The sequence below is a fragment of the Stegostoma tigrinum genome, chromosome 25 (assembly GCF_030684315.1).
Source record: "Stegostoma tigrinum isolate sSteTig4 chromosome 25, sSteTig4.hap1, whole genome shotgun sequence".
Classification (NCBI taxonomy): domain Eukaryota; kingdom Metazoa; phylum Chordata; class Chondrichthyes; order Orectolobiformes; family Stegostomatidae; genus Stegostoma; species Stegostoma tigrinum.
Window position 1 is genome coordinate 47,006,357 of NC_081378.1, and position 19,085 is coordinate 47,025,441.

The window sequence follows — 19,085 nt, forward strand, 5'->3', positions numbered from 1 at the left end:
AATTTCTCAATTGCAGTCTTTAATAGTGTTAGTCTACGTGGAGTAGCACTTCTGCAGAAAAACTATCAATCGTATTTTGCAACTCATCAGATTTAAGTTGACATCATCTGCTCCTTGCTTATTACTTATAGACAATCACAGACTTTCTAAACCATTAGATTCCTAAAACAGCAAAATGAAAGTTAAATTATGCAACCTTCTCAAAGATTACTTCACATTTTTTTCCCTTACTCAGCAGTCTGCAAAGCTATGTAACACTGAAGAGCAAAGATTTTAATGTATGATAACATGAGAAAATTCTTAGTTGATTCATTGCGTGAGGAATTTGGATGCAAACTTTAGTCTTCAACAAAAACACAATTGTAGGGAAGATTAAAATGCAAATAAACAAAATGTGCACCTGTGATGAAAAATGAAAAAGTACAATTTTAAGAGGGAGTTTTCAGAAGCAGCAGCCTTTTCACAGTTCAAGCCACAAAATTTCAAGTGGGCATGCATATTCACATAAATAAGCTTGAAGCTGAAGAGGTAATAATTTAGGACGCATGATGCTAAGCACCAAGCAAAGTTCAACAATACACAAGTGCTGGCAATATTATCTGCTGCAGCAAAAAAAGTAAAAATTAAAAAAAATGGCAATACAACAGGAACTGTCTCAGTGAACAATAGTCAAAAAATACTATGCATGTTGAGGCATGCTTCACTGAACGGGACAAAACAGACAGAAAACCATGGCAGCTCACTGAAATGGTCAAAGTAATGATCTTGACATCCTTATAAAAGCATAGCAAATGTACGCAACAAAGAATTTACTTCTTTAAAAACTTTTAACATGTACTTTAAATACTCAAATTAGAATATCAGAAATAACTTTAATATCCTTTTTAAAAATATCATTTACAAGGCAATATTCAAGTAGTTAGAAACTATTTCCATAATGATAGAGATATTGCAATCGACATATATCTTCACTGAAGGTTCACTCAGATCAATTGTCATCTGAATAAATTTGAACAAAAGCATCACATTCAACAGTTCTCAAAATAGTCACATGGCTCAAACAGCCTCTTAATTAGGTCTACTCCTAACAATATCCCAATTCTACCCCAGTCTTGACAATAAAATACAGGTAACTAGGAACTACTGCATTTTGTTGGGAGCGTAAGGAATCTATGCCTTCTAAAAGTTAAGCTTAACTGGAGTTTAAGCGCAGAAGGATCTAATGGTACAGAAACACAAATTACTAAAGGCAGTAATACAGGAAGTCATTAAAAAAAAGCTCAAAGCATCAGGTGGTTTTCTGCAGGGATAAAACTGAAAAGCAGAAAATTCATTCTGCACTTGTAAAGATCTTGCTGAAATCCCACTATGAGTTATATGCACAGTTTTAGTCTCTACGTTATGTTAACAACGTCATGGGACACTGAAGAAGGTGCAAAAATAAATTACAAGGATGGTACTGAGCTGACAGGTTCTACCCATTAGGAAATTCTGAATGGGCTGGAATTTTTTTCTTGACTGAAAAGGAGGTTGAGAGGTAATCTTTTTCCTAACTCAGAGATTTCTTCACTTTTTTGGGGTGATCAAACCAGGGACATAAATACAAGATACATACCAATAAATCCAACAGAAATTCCCTTCTTTACCGAGAAAGTGATGAGAATATGGAACCTGCTTCCGCAAAGAGTAGTGGATTGAAGTAACACATGTACAATTAAGGGAAGCTAGATAAAAACATAAGCTGAGGTTGGTTGGCTCGCCGAGCTGGTTTGTTGTTCCGTAGACGTTTCGTTACCGTGCCTGGTAACATTCTCAGTGCAGCCTCTAATGAAGTGTAGGTGTGTTTTCCGGCGTGGCTTTTAAACTCTGGGGTCCATTGGAATGGATTACCTCACATCTGGGTTTCCTCTGTAGTGGAATGTATATGGGGTCGAGTTCAATGTGTTTATTAATAGCCTACTTCGTGGAGTGCCAGGCTTCCTGAAATTCTCGTGCTTGTCTCTGCCTTGCCTGTGCTAGGATCTTGGTGCTGTCCCAGTCAAAGTCGTGGCTCTCCTTGTCCAAGTGGATTGAGATGAGCAAGTATTGGTCGTGTCTTTTTGTAGCCAGTTGGTGTTCATGAACAGGCTAGGCAGAGACAAGCACAAAAATTCCTGGAAGTATGGCACTCCACAAAGCATGCTATTAATAAACACATTGAATTTGACCCCATAGACACTCCACTACGGTGGAAACCCGAAGTGAGGCAATCCATTCCAACGGACCCTAGAGTTTAAAAACCAGGCGGGAAAACACACCGATGTTTCATCAGAGGCTGCACGGAGAATGTTACCAGGCACGGTAACGAAACATCTGCGGAACAACAAACTAGCTCGGCGAGCCAACCAACCTCAACACCTGAGCTACAGATCTACTCCAAAACCTTAAAAACATAAGTGTAAAGGAAAGGATGTCATTTGATAGGGTTAAATGAAGACGGGGAGAGCAAATCTGGTGTGAAGCTTTGAACTTTATGGACCAGTTGGCTTGAATGGCTGATGAATGTTGTAAACCTCCTTTCTTTCCGAATCTCAGTTCTTATTTTTCTACACCTAGCTCCATTCTCCTCTCTAATTCGCTTCATTGCATTTTTTTCTTAATCTTCTTTTAAACTATGTTGCCCCTTCTTTTTGTATGTTTTCTTTACTCTTGTGGGAGGGCCAATACTCAGGAGCATAACCTTAAAACTACAGTTAGTCATTGAGAGGCAATGTTATGAATCACTTCTTCCCTCAAACGCTAGGCAAAAATCTGGAACTTTCTCCATCAAAGAGATGTTGGAACTCAATCAACTGAAAAATTTGAAAGTGACATTTTTGAAAGGTAAGAGATATGGAGCAAAGTCAGAGAAAGAGAATTGAGACACAGGTTACCCACGATCCACACAAACTTAAGGACTAGTCCCAATCCATTTTCTGTGAAAGTAGGTCACTCAGCCATGAAAGCCCGTACTGCGCATTCAACCAGGTCATTGCTGATCCATGTCTTAACTATACCTACATATCATGGCATTTTCTGCTCCCTTTTAGTCTTTACTATGCCACTTCAGTACAAGCACAAGAGTCATCATCACTCGTTCCACCTGATGCCTAATTTCTGAGATACTTTTGTCAGAGCAAAGATGCATACACGTGCTGCTGTTCAAAGCCAACATTAAAAAGACAAGAACCTGGGAAAGAACCAGGCGTTTTCAGCTCACTTTGACCCCTATACTAAACTGTCTGTCCCAGAAATTGGCTGGAGATTTAATACTACAAAAGAGGTGCAATCAAAACTCTAGGACAGTAATAACAGCTAATGATATTTTTAAAAACAACTCTAACTGAACTTGATCTCTCCAAGCTGTTCCTGATTTCAGATCAAACAGTGAGATTTAGGCTGAAGAAACAAAAATGAAGTATTTGCCCCAAAGGAAAAGGGGAACATTATTTTCTGAAGAAGGGTCTTGACCTGAAATGTCAAACTTTCCCTCTTCTCTGATGCTGCTTGGCCTGCTGCGTTCATCCAGCTTCACACCGTGTTATCTAACATTATTACATAGTTGTCTTTAATGCTGGAACCTAGTTTAAATGTTGTCCAGAATGTATGTCTCCCTACTGCGCTCTAAGGGGTCAAATGCTTGGCCAACAGTACATAATTGCTCCTTATTCCCAAGAGCAATTGGTTTATGAAGGAGATAAATGTAACTGTTCCATTGGTCCTGAGGATGAGGGGTACAGTAAGAGAGATACTTGCAATGCATCTGCATCAGACTGAGCTAATACCTGATGCTGAAAACACAAGTGACATAGATCCTAAAACGCTCCTCTTAATAAACACTATATTAAAGAAAAAACAACTAATTTGATCAGGTTAGAAAGTTTGGCACCATTATAATTGCTCCATCTTGTTATTAACATTCACAATGACAAACAAAGATAGGAAAAGACTCACCTAAATAAATGCAATCTTTTAAATAGAATAAATAATCCTTTAGTTGTTTCTTAATATTCAAGATGGTAAACTAGATTAATTATTATTTAAAACTGTTATTTCACCAATATTAAATGTCATTGCTCTAGGGGGCTTTTGAGAACAATGTCAGTATACTACATAGGAGAGATGGATAGACCAAATAACAAGCTATACTCCAACAGTAAAATTCCCTAAGGACAAGTATTAAAATGGAAATAAAAGTACATTTAAAATTTCACTTAATATATTAATCCTAATCCTTCGACATAAGATTCCATTCTGCTAGCTAACCTGATGTCTTTCACTGCATTAACTGAATTAAAGGTGGGGTAGTACATTAAATTGACTAAAATGTAAGAAATCTTTCGGTATTTTAAAAACTGCCTAATAACGAAGTCGTGTATTTCAGAATTATTAAATACATTAAGCCAGATTATGCTTGGGCTTGCAGTTTAGGAAGTATGCACAAAATGAATTTCTTTAAAAAAAACTTATACAACATATATGAAAAAAAGTGTGCAAGGTGTCCCTGGTGTAACTAACTTATTGTTAGGTAACCGCTAGACTTTTGCTGTTTAAAGAAATTAAACAAACTTTGCATCTTAAATAAAAGATTTATGCCCTAAGACTGATTTTGTTCTACCAACCACAGAACATTTGATTTAGTTATCACTACTTTCATCAATAGTCAGTGCTTTCAAATGTTGTAAATTATTTACTTTGGCTGATTATAAAATTATGGTGATAAAGCCATGGAAGGTTACTTCACTGAGCTGCCATAATTTCGGTCAGTATGTGTAACGTTGAAGAAGTTTATAAAATACCTGCATTGAAACTATTCCAGTCTAGCAGTTTGTAAGATCTTGTGTTACCCATAATTCCGACAAAGGCTGAGTTCAAAACAGCAAGTTAGTAGATCAGTTATAGGAGCAGATCGAAGTAAGCAATACAGAGAGCACAACAAGGACAACACTACTCCACAGGAACTGGAAAGACACAGACAATAGAGTTAATAGAAGTTCATTCATCCAGACAGGCCAGAGAGAGTAAGGACCATACTACTTCAATCTAGTACCAGCTTTTAGCCATTATAAGTTAAAATAGAAAAGGCTGAAAACTAGTTGCAAATATTCATGTTCATTGGGAGTGTACATCAATGCACATCTTCATTAATTTTCAATATAAATATCTTTCCAAAACAGTTACCCTACTAATTTGTCATCCCAACACAAAATTAGTAAAATCACCTTCATCAAACAGAGGGACACTCAGAAGATAAAACTCTTAGATATTATTTGGAGATTAATAATGGATTCAAATAAACTGATAAATGGGAAGGACATTAGACTATACAAAGACTAGTCAATATTACCTTCTCCATGGAATTAGGATGTTGTAGACTGATTCTCAAGATGATTTCATAAAATATTTTAAACTAAAAACATTGCACTTTTATTTCTCTCCCAATAAAAGCATTATTGCACTAAAAAGGTAGGCATTGCTCATAAATCCCATTCCATATAAAAAAGTATTGATAGAAAACAGTGTAGAAATGTGAAAAGAAATTCTGTGAAAAGTCATATAAAATGCTACGACCTGTACACCTCGACATGCAAATATTCCTAGTTAGCCACTGCTAAAATATACAATTGAAGAAATTAAAAAATTTAACACGGAAGAGGGAATCACCTCTTAACACACAAGCAACACATCAATATAGATAACCAACCAAAATCAGCTGAGTTTGGATGGTGTCACTTATACATGGGGGAGGTTGTGGTGTCGTGGCAATGTCATTGGAGTAGTAATCCAAAAGCCCAGATGAATGAACTGGGATCAAGGGTTCAAATATCACCACAGTAGCTTGTGAAATTTAAATTTTATTAATAAATGTGGAATATAAAGGTTGTGTCTAGATGAAATTATCACAGACTGCTGTAAAAACTCACAAAGGAAATCTACCATCTTTAACTGGTCTGGATGAAATGTGATTCCAGATCCACAGAAAAGTGAATTGGCCTAGCAAATCACTTAGTTCAAGGGCAATTAGCAGATGGGCAACAGATGCTGGCATTAGCAACAACGTTCCACAGAAGAATCAAAGAAAACAGGTTTCATTAACCTGAAAATGGAATTAAGAACCATTTTAAAAGACACCCCTAGCCTAAAAATACAAGACTGACAGTCCACACTGCATCGATTGTTACTCGCAGTGAAATCAGCAATGAATTGTTTTGGAATAGATAACATGAGCAATTCATCCCTCTTAATGAGGCTAGAATTTCAGGTGAATAAGTTAAAATAAAAATTTTAATCCTTTGTATTAGTTCTTTCCTATCATTAATTTACTATTTTGTACATATCAGAAGTAGAGGATTTTAATTTGCTTAATTTCAAATTCTATTACTACTTTCACAGCAAGTACTTTTTCAGAGATTAAATCAAGCATTCAACAACAAAAAAAATCTTACAAATCTGGTCGAAATTTATGTCGTTTTAATGCAAAGTTTATGGGTATATTGGTTACATTAATTGGTCAAGTAATCCAGACATTTCATAGACTAATCCAGGGGATACATGTCCCAAGTTTGCGAATTTGGATTCACTTAATAAAACAAATTGGAAATGGAGAACTGGCATCAGTGACCAGGATGTTGCCAGACAGTTTCAAAAATTTGACAGGTTCACTAATGCCTTCTGAGAATAAACAGTGCTGTCCTTATTTGGGGCAATCTACATGTGACTCCAGGTGTACATCATCATGGTTGACTCAGAACTGCCCTCGAAAGCTGCATCAGACCATGACAATTGAAATTCTCATGCCATCAGCATTGTGGGAGCTTCTTCACCACATGGAACTCCCATTGGTACGAAAACAAGTTGACCAACACCTTCTCAGAAATAACTAGTAATGGGCAATGAATGCCAGCCTTGCTGATGATAGTCAAATCACAAAAAATAATTTTAAAAATGGATCCAGATGCTTTACATATATAGCTTTGAAGTTTAATAATATTCATGCTCAAAGAAAAAGTGGAAGGAACCAAGTTTTGAATTTTTGTTCCTTATTGAGAAGAGCACTATTTGCGAAGTGAAATTTTATTATTCTAATATTTGATACTTGGAGCAAAGCAGTAGTTTCAAATTTCCTAATTTTGAAAGAAACCTGAAAAGAAGAAAGAAATGGGCAAATACATCCACAAGCCTGAGAGGTACATGGATAACACGCTTAAAAGAAATGATCACACCACTGCTGAAGGCACCAGAGCAAAGAAATGAATGGGCTACGACTAGGAGGTCAAGGAGAAACAGGCAGACTGTGCAGGAGGCCCTTGGGAGTCCCGTTCACAAATTGGTTTTCCGTTCTGGCAGTTAAGGAGAGTGCTGGTTCCTCAAGGGAGCGCAGGCAGAATCAGGCTTCTGGCATCACAAGCGGCCCGACTGTACAGGAATAAGAAAGCATGAGTAATTGTGACAGGAGGTTTATTTGTTAGGGGAACAGATAGGGGTTTCTGCAGTCATACACAACTCCAGGATAGTGTCTTGTCCCCCTGGTGCCGCTGAGCAGCTGCAGGGCATTGTGAAGTGGGAAGAGTGTTAAGAGAAAGGTTGTGGTTCACATCGCTTAGGTAAAGTCACCACTGTCTTACCAGGTCATAGGCCTGCTCTCTCATTAGACAGAGGTGACTGGTGGTAGTTTAACCTGAGGGTCAACACACCTGAGGTGAGGGGAAGACGTTGAAAGTGAGACTCCTTCAAACTAACCCAAGCAGTGTTCTGACCCACATTTTTAAACTGTTCTGACTGCAGGGGAGGAGATGCAGGAGGACTGAAGGACATCTAGTGTAGTTGCACTTTACAAGAAGGGTGGCAGAGGTAGACCAGTGAGTCTAACATTAGTGCTAAGGAAACTAACAGAGAAAATGAATTACAATTTCGAAAGGCAAGATTTGATCAGGTATAGTCAGCCTGGGTTTGTCAGAGGGAGGCCATGCCCACTAACATTTATAGAAATTTTCGAGATGACTCAGTGTTTGGACAAAGGTACAGGCAGTTAACGTACTTTATATCAATTTCAGCAAGTCGGTGGTGGCAGTGGGGGGATTGGGGGTGAGGTGGAAACAGGTTTGCAATATAAGTAAGTTTATGCATGACAGAAAAAGTGGCTGGATGATTGACAGTGAGGAGGAAATCGTTAAGATTATAGGGGGATATAAAACAGATTGGTCAAATAGACAGATGGAATTTAACCCTGGATTTTCTGGTTGCAGCAGCAGCGTGAGCGGGAGCTTGGAGCAGGAGCCTGTCGGGAAGCCAGTGAGTCACTGTTTTTGAATCTATAAAAAGTTTACCTCGTGAATAGGCGGAGGTGCGCTGAGCAGGAGCCGACACAGGACTGGTGAGTGAGTGAGGTAATATATTTGTGTGGTTGCAATACCCGAAACACTACCCGGGTAATGTCTCTCACCCATCCTCCTCCTCCTCTAAACCAAAACAAAAAGGTTCTGTGTGCCTGATTGGTAAGGTAAGAAGTTTATTTTTTATTGTTTATTTAAGGGAATTTAGAATAATGGGAACGGAGGTCAGGGCAGTTGAATGTTCCTCCTGCAGAATGTGGGAGGTAAGGGTCACCACTAGTGTCCCTGCTGACTACATCTGCGGGAAGTGCACCCAACTCCAGCTCCTTGAAAACCACGTTAGGGAACTGGAGCTGGAGCTGGATGAACTTCGGATCATTCGGGAGGCAGAGGGGGTTATTGAGATGAGTTATAGGGAGGTAGTCACTCCTCAAGTACAGGAAAAAGGCAGGTGGGTTACGGTCAGGGGACGGAAAGGGAACCGGCAGGCAGTGCAGGGATCCCCTGCGGCCATTCCCCTCAACAATAAGTATACCGTTTTGGATACTGTTGGGGGGACATGACTTACCAGTGGAAAGCAGTGGGGAACGGGTCTCTGGCACAGAGTCTGTTCCTGCTGCTCAGAAGGGAAGGGGTAAGAGTAGCAGAGCATTAGTCATTGGGGACTCCATAGTTAGGGGGACAGAAAGGAGGTTCTGTGGGGACGAGAGAGACTCACGGTTGGTGTGTTGCCTCCAAGTTGCCAGGGTGCGTGATGTCTCTGATCGTGTTTTTGGGATCCTTAAGGGGAGGGGGAGCAGCCCCAAGTCGTGGTCCACATTGGCACCAACAACATAGGTAGGAAGAGAGACGGGGATTTAAGGCAGAAATTCAGGGAGCTAGGATGGAAGCTGAGAGCTAGGGCGAACAGAGTTGTCGTCTCTGGTTTGTTGCCCGTGCCACGTGCTAGTGAGGCGAGGAATAGGGAGAGAGAGGAGTTGAACACGTGGCTACAGGGATGGTGCAGGAGGGAGGGTTTTGGATTCTTGGATAATTGGGGCTCTTTCTGGGGTAGGTGAGACCTCTACAAGCAAGATGGTCTTCATCTGAACCAGAGGGGTACCGATATCCCGGGGGGGGTAAATTTGCTAAGGCTGTTCGGGTGGGTTTAAACTAATTCAGCAGGGGGATGAGCACCAAAATTGTAGTTCGACTATAGAAAAGGTTGAGAGTAGGGTGGTCTGAAATAAAGTTTCAGGGAAGCAAGATGGCACCGGCAAGCAAGAAGTTGGATTGAAGTGTGTCTACTTTAATGCCAGGAGCGTCCGGAATAAGGTGGGTGAACTTGCAGCATGGGTTAGTACCTGGGACTTCGATGTTGTGGCCATTTCCGAGACATGGATAGAGCAGGGACAGGAATGGTTGTTGTAGGTTCCGGGATTTAGATGTTTCAGTAAGAACAGAGAAGATGGTAAAAGGGGCAGAGGTGTGGCATTGTTGGTCAAGGACAGTATTACAGTTGCAGAAAGGATGTTTGGGGACTCGTCAACTGAGGTAGTATGGGCTGAGGTTAGAAACAGGAAAGGAGAGGTCACCCTGCTGGGAGTTTTCTATAGGCCTCCGAATAGTTCCAAATATGTAGACGAAAGGATAGCAAAGATGATTCTCGATAGGAGTGAGAGAGACAGGGTAGTTGTCATGGGGGACTTCAACTTTCCAGATATTGACTGGGAACACTATAGTTCGAGTACTATAGATGGGTCAGTTTTTGTCCAGAGTGTGCAGAAGGGCTTCCTGACACAGTATGTAGACAGGCCAACAAGGGGCGAAGCCACATTAGATTTGGTACCGGGTAATGAGCCCGGCCAGGTGTTAGATTTGGAAATAGGTGAGCACTTTGGTGATAGCGATCACAATTCTGTTATGTTTACTTTAGTGATGGAAAGGGATAGGTGTATACCACTGGGCAAGAGTTATAGCTGGGGGAAAGGCAATTACGATGAGATTAGGCAAGATTTAGGGAGCATAGAATGGGGAAGGAAACTGCAGGGGATGGACACATTAGAAATGTGGAGCTTATTCAAGGAAAAGCTCCTGTGTGTCCTAGATAAGTATGTACCTGTCAGGCAGGGAGGAAACTGTAGAGTGCAGGAGCTGTGGTTTACGAAGGAGGTGGAATCTCTGGTCAAGAGGAAGAAGAAGGCTTGTTAGGATGAGATGTGAAGGCTCAGTTAGGGCACTTGAGGGCTACAAGTAGCCAGGAAAAACCTAAAGAGAGAGCTCAGAAGGGCCAAGAGGAGACATGAGAAGTTGTTGGCGGATAGGATCAGGGTAAACACTAAGGCTTTCTATAGGTATTTAAGGAATAAAAGAATGACGTGAGTAAGATTAGGGCCAATCAAGGATAGTAGTGGTAAGTTGTGTATGGAATCAGATGAGATAGGGGAAGCACTAAATGAATATTTTTCAACAGTATTCACTCTAGAAAACGGCAATGTTGTCGAGGAGAATACTGAGATACAGGCTACTAGACTAGGTGGGATTGAGGTTCACATGGAAGAGGTATTAGAAATCCTTCAGAAGGTGAAGATAGATAAGTCCCCTGGGCCGGATGGGATTTATCCTTGGATCCTCTGGGAAGCCAGGGAGGAGATTGCCGAGCCTTTGGCATTGATCTTTAACTCGTCATTGTCTACAGGAATAGTGCCAGATCAGTGGAGGATAGCAAATGTGGTTCCCCTGTTCAAGAAGGGGAGTAGAGACAACCCTGGTAATTATAGACCAGTGAGCCTTGCCTCAGCTGTTTGTCAATGGAATTGTGGGAGATATAGCAGTTTGGATCGGAAATTGGCTTGCTGTAAGACGACAGAGGGTGGTAGTTGATGGGAAATGTTCATCCCAGAGACCAGTTACTAGTGGTGTACCGCATGGGTCAGTGTTGGGTCCACTGCTGTTTGTCATTTTTATAAATGACCTGGATGAGGGCGTAGAAGGATGGGTTAGTAAATTTGCAGACGACACTAAGGTCGGTGGAGTTGTGGATAGGGACGAAGGATGCTGTAGGTTGCAGAGAGACATAGATAAGCTGCAGAGCTGGGCTGAGAGGTGGCAAATGGAGTTTAATGCAGACAAGTGTGAGGTGATGCACTTTGGTAGGAGTCATCGGAAGGTAAAGTACAGGGCTAATGGTAAGATTCTTAGCAGTGTAGATGAGCAGAGAGATCTCGGTGTCCATGTACACAGATCGTTGAAAGTTGCCACCCAGGTTGACAGGGCTGTTAAGAAGGCATACAGTGTTTTAGCTTTTACTAATAGAGGGATCGAGTTCCGGAACCAAGAGGTTATGGTGAAGCTGTACAAAACTCTGGTGCGGCCGCACTTGGAGTATTGTGTACAGTTCTGGTCACTGCATTATAAGAAGGATGTGGAAGCTTTGGAAAGGGTGCAGAGGAGATTTACTAGGATGTTGCCTGGTATGGAGGTAAGGTCTTATGAGGAAAGGCTGATGGACTTGAGGCTGTTTTCATTAGAGAGAAGGTTGAGAGGTGACTTAATTGAAACATATAAAATAATCAGAGGGTTTGATAGGGTGGATAGGGAGAGCCTTTTTCCTAGGATGGTGACGGCGAGCACGAGGGGGCATAGCTTTAAGTTGAGGGGTGAAAGATATAGGACAGATGTCAGAGGTAGTTTCTTTACTCAGAGAGTAGTAAGGGAATGGAACGCTTTGCCTGCAACGGTAGTAGATTCGCCAACTTTAGGTACATTTAAGTCGGCATTGGACAAGCATATGGACGTACATGGAATAGCGTAGGTTAGATGGGCTTGAGATTGGTATGACAGGTCGGCACAACATCGAGGGCCGAAGGGCCTGTACTGTGCTGTAATGTTCTGTGTTCTAAATGTGAAGAGATGCACTTTATAAAAAATTAAAAAGACAAGGCAGTACTCGGTGAATGGAAGAACACCTGGAACTTTAGGGAGACAGAGGGATCTTGAGAGGTTTCTGCAGAGATTCATAAAAGGTGGCAGACCAGGTTAATAGGTTAGTTAAGGCAGGATATGGGACACTTGTCTTTATCAGTCACGGCACAGGTTACATGAACACGGAGGTCATACTGGAGCTGTACGGAACTGTAGTTGGGCCACAGCTGGAATACTATGTGTAGCTCTGGTCACCACATGATAGCAAGGATGTGAATGTACAAGAGGGAGCGCAAAGGAGATTCACCAGGTTATTGCACAGGGTGGAGTATTGCACTGATGGAGAGAGGCTGAATAATCCCCGGTAGTTTTCATTGGAGCGAGTGGGGGTGGTGGAGCCTCTAAGAGGTGCACAAGATTGAGAGGCATGGACAAAGTGTTTAGAAAGTTGCTGTTTCCTTAGTCAAAGGGTCAAAATCAAGGGAACTTTTTTTTTAAATGAAAGGCAAGAAGTTTAGAAGGGATTTGAGGAAAGATTTTTCACCCAGAGGGTGGAGGTAGGAGTCTGGAGTGTACTTCCTGGGAGGGTAGTTGAGGTGGTAAACCTCACAACGATTTTAAAAAAAAGTACTTGGATGAACACTTAAAAGCATTGTAACATCAAGGCGATGATCTGACTGCAGGAAAGTGGAATAGTGCATAACAGATTATATTTTTGGTAGTACAGACTCGATAGGGTGAATGGCCCCCTTCTGTACTGCATAATTCCATGATTCGCTGCCATTTAAAAACATGCCAAGCCCAGTGTAAGCATACACTGTTGATCCCTTCAAGATATGGCTAACCATTTGATGAAAGAGACATCTGCAATGTCTAGTTGAAATGTAATCCAACATTTTTAAAAGGTACTGAGACAACATCTTGGTTTTTACAGTCTCGGAGAGTAAACCATCCTTAACTCTAGTAAATTGATCAGAAGGTCTCATGATGAGAACAGTCATTCCTCAGACCTCATGAAAAGTCAAGAGCCTAAATGTTAATTTACTCTCTTGCTCCCCGGCTCGCACCCTGCTCTCCCCCCACCACCAGAATCTGTCAAATGTTCAGTACCTGCAGTATTTCACTTTTGTGCCACGACAAAGAATCCTGGGTATTTATTACCAGCACCTTTGCTAATAAAAACATTGTTAAAGAAAATCCCCTGTGCAAAAATAATCAGCTTGTCAATAATTCTCCATGAATTTTGCCAATATAAAACTGCTAACAGGTAACTTTAATTGTCTGCCTCCTCTCATTTCCTATGAACAAGCTGTATACGAAGCAACCTTATACATTTTCAATCCATAAAACTGAAACAATTTGCAATTCTTTTTCTTTCCCCAACAGACAGACACATCTGATGAGTACACTTACCAGGATTATGAATTCGGTCCAATAACTTCACAGATCTTGCACTCACTACGCCTCCAACGTGAACAAGAAACCCAGGTGGGAAAGTTGTAAGGGTGAAGAAGGGGAACTCCTTTGCAGAGAGAAAGAAATTAAATGGTAAATCTACTTGCAAACTGAAATGATAGCCAAGTCATCACACTTCCACCCAAAATCCAGTGCACAGAACCAAGATGAAGGAATTAAAAATGTAATATAATGCTGGGATTTATTATTTTTTTTAAACAGTGCAAAATTAAGAAATAGGTAAGGTTTGTTGAACCTACATAAGACCTTGCGTGAGCCAAAATAGGAATGCTCTGCAAAGTTTGGCTTCTATACTGCAAAAAGGACTTAGAAACAATGGAGAAAGTGTGAAAAGAACGCACAGGAACGCTACTAAAAAATGCGAGATCAGAATTATTATGCAAGACTGAACTGTTTCCTTGAAAAGAGGAAGACTTACAGCGGGAGTACTTCGAGGCTTTTAAAATCACTGGAGATGTGGAAAAAAAAGTCAATTGTGAGAAAATCCAAAACTTAGGGCCATAAATACAAGACAATCACTAATACTTCAAACAGGGAAATAAGGAAAAGCGGCTTTAGACAGTAGTCACTATGTGGAACTTGCCCTCACATAAAGTACTTGAGGCAAATAGTCTTAACACTTTCAAAAGGAAATTAGGTCAGTACGAGATAAAATAAAATGGAAACATGTGCTGAAAGCTAAAATAAAAGTAGATAAAACAAAAAGTCACTCATGTAGAGTCCCTTCTTTAGGAATATTACTACCAACCTAGGCTTGTTAGGCCAAATGGCTGTTACACCGAATGCTGTTCCACCTGACGCAGGAGCAGCGCTCTGAAAGGTTGTGATTTTAAATAAACCTGTTGAACTATAGCTTGGTGTCATGTGACTTCTGACATGGAAAATATGAGAAGACAACTGTTCAACCCTTCAAGCCCACTCTGCTATTTAACATGATAACGGCTAACCCTTTACCTTAAATGACAATCTCACTTTCTTCCCATTCCCTTTGATGCCTTTAAAAATCGAAAATGTATCTTCCACTTTCTGGAATGTATTCAGTGACTTGGCCTCTACATGCTTCTGCGGTAGAGGCTTTCACAGGTTCACCTTCAAATGAAGAAATTATTTCTCATCTCAGCGCTAAATGGTTTATTTCTCATCCTGAGACTGCTTTCCTACTTTTAAATGCCCCAACCAGAGAGGCAATGGCCTAGTGGTATCATTGCTGGACTGTTAACTCAGAGACCCAAATAATGTTCTGGGGACCCGGGTTCGAATCCTACCACGGCTGCTGGTAGAATTTGATTTCAATAAAACATCTGGAGTCTAATGATGACCCTGAATCTATTGTAGATTGTCAGAAAAACCTATCTGATTCACTAATATCCTTTAGGGAAGGAAACTGCTGTCCTTACCCGGTCTCCAGACCCAGAGCAGACCCAGAGCAATGAGATTGACTTTTAACTGCCCTCTAGGCATTTCAGGATGGGCAATCAATGCTGCCTGACCACAACACCCTCATCCCATGAATAATTAAAGAAAAGAAAGGAAGGATGAATGTTACACGTATAAATGTGCCAGCAAAAACCTAGGGAGAGGTCTGTGCTTTTAAAGAGAGAGGTCTATGTTTGAAGAGTTAAATTACACACTCGTTCTTGCTGAGAAACAGCATTCCAGTACGTCAGGTCTCCTTCTTTCAAAACTGTGCTTGCAATCAATGTGTAAAGACACTCAAATAGCAAAATGAAACAATTGTTAGCTCATATGCCAGTTTGTTCCAACATTACAGATCATTATCAAGTTCAGCAATTTCAGACAAAGTAATTGTCACTTGGGCAAATGTTGTTTAATTAAGGAATGCCAGCACTGATTGGCTAATGTTTAACAAGTTTGCTTGTGTTTTTTAATAAATTAAGTATGTTGAGGAGGATAGTACTTTTGGTGCAGTGTAAGTGAACTTCCAAAATCCATTTGATAAAGTGCTACAAAAAACCAAAATTGCAATCAAAGCTATGGCTCATGGAAAACAAACATGGAAATGGACAGTTGTATGGATGTTAAATTGGCCAAATGACAGAATACAAGGTATTGCAGAGGCCAGTTCATTTTCAGACTTACAGAAAGTTTGAAGAGCCATTCACAAGTGTTTAACGTTAGGAACCATGCTCTTCCTGAAATAGATCTAACAGAGTTAGATCTTCGAGTACAGGGCACAATTCCTAAAAGTGTAGGTGATTAAACTATGATTAAAACAAAGATGGCCATTTAACTATCTAAAGTGACTCCACAAGCCAACTGATGCACTGAATTACATCAAAAGGCCTCACAGCCACAGAAATGGGCCACTGCATTAAAATGGCCCATGCCACAGAGTTTGTGCTTCTAACTGCCTTTGCCACCTGTCTTCATCTTACCCCATCAGTACATTATTCCATTTCGGTCTCCCTCAACTCTTTACCCTACTTCCCCTTGATTCTCTGTTACTCAAGAGTTACACATTCTCACTGCTCTTTGTAAATCACAGAAATTTACTGGCTGATTTGGCCCATTTACGTTTGTCTTAGCCAATAAAAAACACCCAGCTGAAACCCACTTCTGGATTTTAGTCCATAGACTTGTAGTTTACAACAAGTGAACATCTAAGCAATTTACAAATATAATGAGTCTTTCTTTACAACCACTTCAAGAAGTGAATCCCAAATGCCTATCAAACTTTTGGTGAAAATACTGCCTCTTGAGCCCCTTTTACATTTCCTTCTTCTTACCCATAGTCTAAATATCCCTTCAGAGTAGGTTCTCTCAATTTACTCTATCAAGGCCCTTGTAATCTGATATACTTAAATGAATCTTCAATCAATCTCTTCTGCCCAAGGTAAACTTAGTGTATAGAGGTGTTCTATTGGATTTCTTAATAACCATTTTATATTCATGGCCTTTAAGGATTCTATATTCATGGCCTTTAAGGATTCTTGATCAAAGCCCTTCATAATTTTAAAAGGCCCGCATTCAGTTAATCCTTACAGGTTACATTGAATAAATGTCATTGTAAGCATTCATACCTTAGACACAGTATTATGAAGTAGCCAATGAGCACACAATTTTATTTCCCATGGTCCAAAGTAGGTGGTCTTCTACCTTATAGGTTATAGCTCCAAGTAATGGCCTGACATGAAAATGGAACTGTCTGCTCTATATTTATTTATCTTAATCTTAATCCATAATCTTAAAGACCACTGTCAGGTTCCCTCTCAGTCTTCATTTCTCTCACAGACTCCAGTTTGAGGAATCTATAGCCATCAGTATTTTACATTTCAATTCAATTTCTACTTAAGCCTTGGAACTGCACAGAGGCATATTTATCCCTAAATTCAATAAGGAAAATAAACAATAAAAGGAGGTCAAATCTTGTCAGAAAAGTGTATAAATTACAATATAATTCAGAAACAGTATCTGCAGAGCAACCAAGTACAATGAGATCCCAGTAAAAGTCATTCTGAATGCTTACCCTGTGTTCAAAAGCAGACTGAGTTTGCTGTCGATAGAGTGTTTTCAATGGACCTCCATCTTTCCCACCACTCCCACTTCCCATACCTAAGACATCATCAGACAGGTGCATAAGCATATTATAATAACAAACAGATATCAAAGTGAATCAGCATGGAAATACTGTTAAATACCCAACAGAAGTGATTATCAAGAAAATTGACCAGATGTCTACTTTGCTTCAAGAGGGACTTCCACCCAAAACATCAACGTGTATAAGACTTGTATATACATTTGGGGGCCCAGTTAGCTGGATGTCTATCCTGCGATGCAGCACGAGTGGGATCAGTTCTCGCACTGGCAGAGGTTGCCAGGAAGGACTCTCCTTCTCAACTTCTGGTCTCGCTGAGGTGTGGTGACCCTCAAGTTAAACTACCACCAGCTGTGTGTAATGGTAGAGCTGCACTATAGTCTAGTGAATGTTAAAAGTCACATGACACCAGGTTATAGACCAACAGCTTTTATTTGAAATCACAAGCTTTCAAAGCGCTGCCCAGTTGTCAAGTGAAGTGACTTCACCTGATAAAAGGGGTAGTTCCCCGAAAGCTTGTGATTTCAAATAAACCTGTTAGACTATAACCATGGTGTCATGTGACTTTTGACATTATCCAAACCCAATCCAACACCGGCACCTCCACACTATAGTCTGGAAAAACTATGTTGACAAATGTCCTTCTGAAGGTTTGCAGCTTGGGTTGTGGATGAGACTGCTGGCTTGCTCGCCAAGTTGGCTGGTTATCATACAGATGCTTTGTCACCATACTAGGTAACATCATCAGTGCAGCCTCCAATGAAGCGATGTTGTTCTACTCCGCCTGGAATTTACATGATCCAGTCTGTTCTTAACAGAGTCTGAACTGATCATGTTACCATTCATGGCGACAAAACGACTGTACGATGGCCATCTAGCTCAGCAAGTAAGCCAACAACCTCAAGAGAATACTGAGCTTTGTTTTTTGATTTTTTAAAAATTTCAGCTATGTGAGAGATATTTTTCATTCATCTTACTCCTTCTTCAATCACCAACTTTATTTCTTTTCATATCTGCTTTTTTCTTGTCCTTTTAATTCTTAAATTGATCTGAAACATTAACATGTGTGCTTCAAGTACATACCAATCACACTGTAATCCCGCTGTCCAAAACTGAAATCCTGAACAAACTGTTATCCTAAAATTATTTCCACTTGGTCCCACAACTTTCAGCTTCGGAATCTGAGACACTGCAACAACTGGGCAAAGCGCTTGGAGTGGGAGAAAAACATTCATAGAGCTGAGCTGTGATTGTGAATGGTGCCTTCAAAATTATTGTGTTTCTGCTTCTGTGTAACTGTAGCATAGGGTCCTTAACCTGGTAATAGCAGGTACATCACAAGTCAGCCAGAGCGGCTGATTATGCCGTGTGTACGGTACGTGCCTTGCACGCGTGTAAAGAGGGAGCAATTTGTCTGTAGTGGGGCTGACATCAATGAAGGTAACATAGAAAAAGGGAAAGAGGGCAAGAAAGAGATTGATTATTGTGCACAAGTGGAAGGGGGCATGCACTAACATGCGCACTTGCAGGGGGCTGTGGGCATGAGTCAAGATGCAAAAGGCACTAATTACTGCATGTGTACATGTTAAAATGGGATTAGACTGGAAAAATGGTTTGGGAAACACAGGTGTAGGGGGTATCAATTGGTACCTGAGACAACCGGAAATAATGTAAGCACCTTCAAATATATATTATGAATGCACTGGAGTTTACAAGCCTATTTTTTGCATCTTTTAGATCTCAGGTACATATTTATGTCTAATTATCAATACTACATTATTATTAAAATGCATCTATTA

At 40.4% G+C, this 19,085-nt stretch overlaps 1 protein-coding gene across 15 annotated transcripts in view; it reads right to left on the bottom strand.

Moving 5' to 3' along the window:
- The window catches only part of c2cd5 (C2 calcium dependent domain containing 5), a 112,090-nt gene that overhangs the window by 58,222 nt on the left and 34,783 nt on the right, over nt 1–19,085 (bottom strand). For 8 of the 15 annotated variants that reach the window (XM_048553764.2, XM_048553766.2, XM_048553767.2 and 5 more), the window contains 3 exons: nt 17,218–17,303; nt 13,668–13,776; nt 4,818–4,883 (listed from right to left, as the gene is read on the bottom strand). In XM_048553764.2, the coding sequence (XP_048409721.1) occupies nt 4,818–4,883; nt 13,668–13,776; nt 17,218–17,303 (261 nt within the window). The remainder of the gene's footprint in view (nt 1–4,817; nt 4,884–13,667; nt 13,777–17,217; nt 17,304–19,085) is intronic. The other 7 variants (XM_048553768.2, XM_048553769.2, XM_048553765.2 and 4 more) reach the window with 1 other exon arrangement.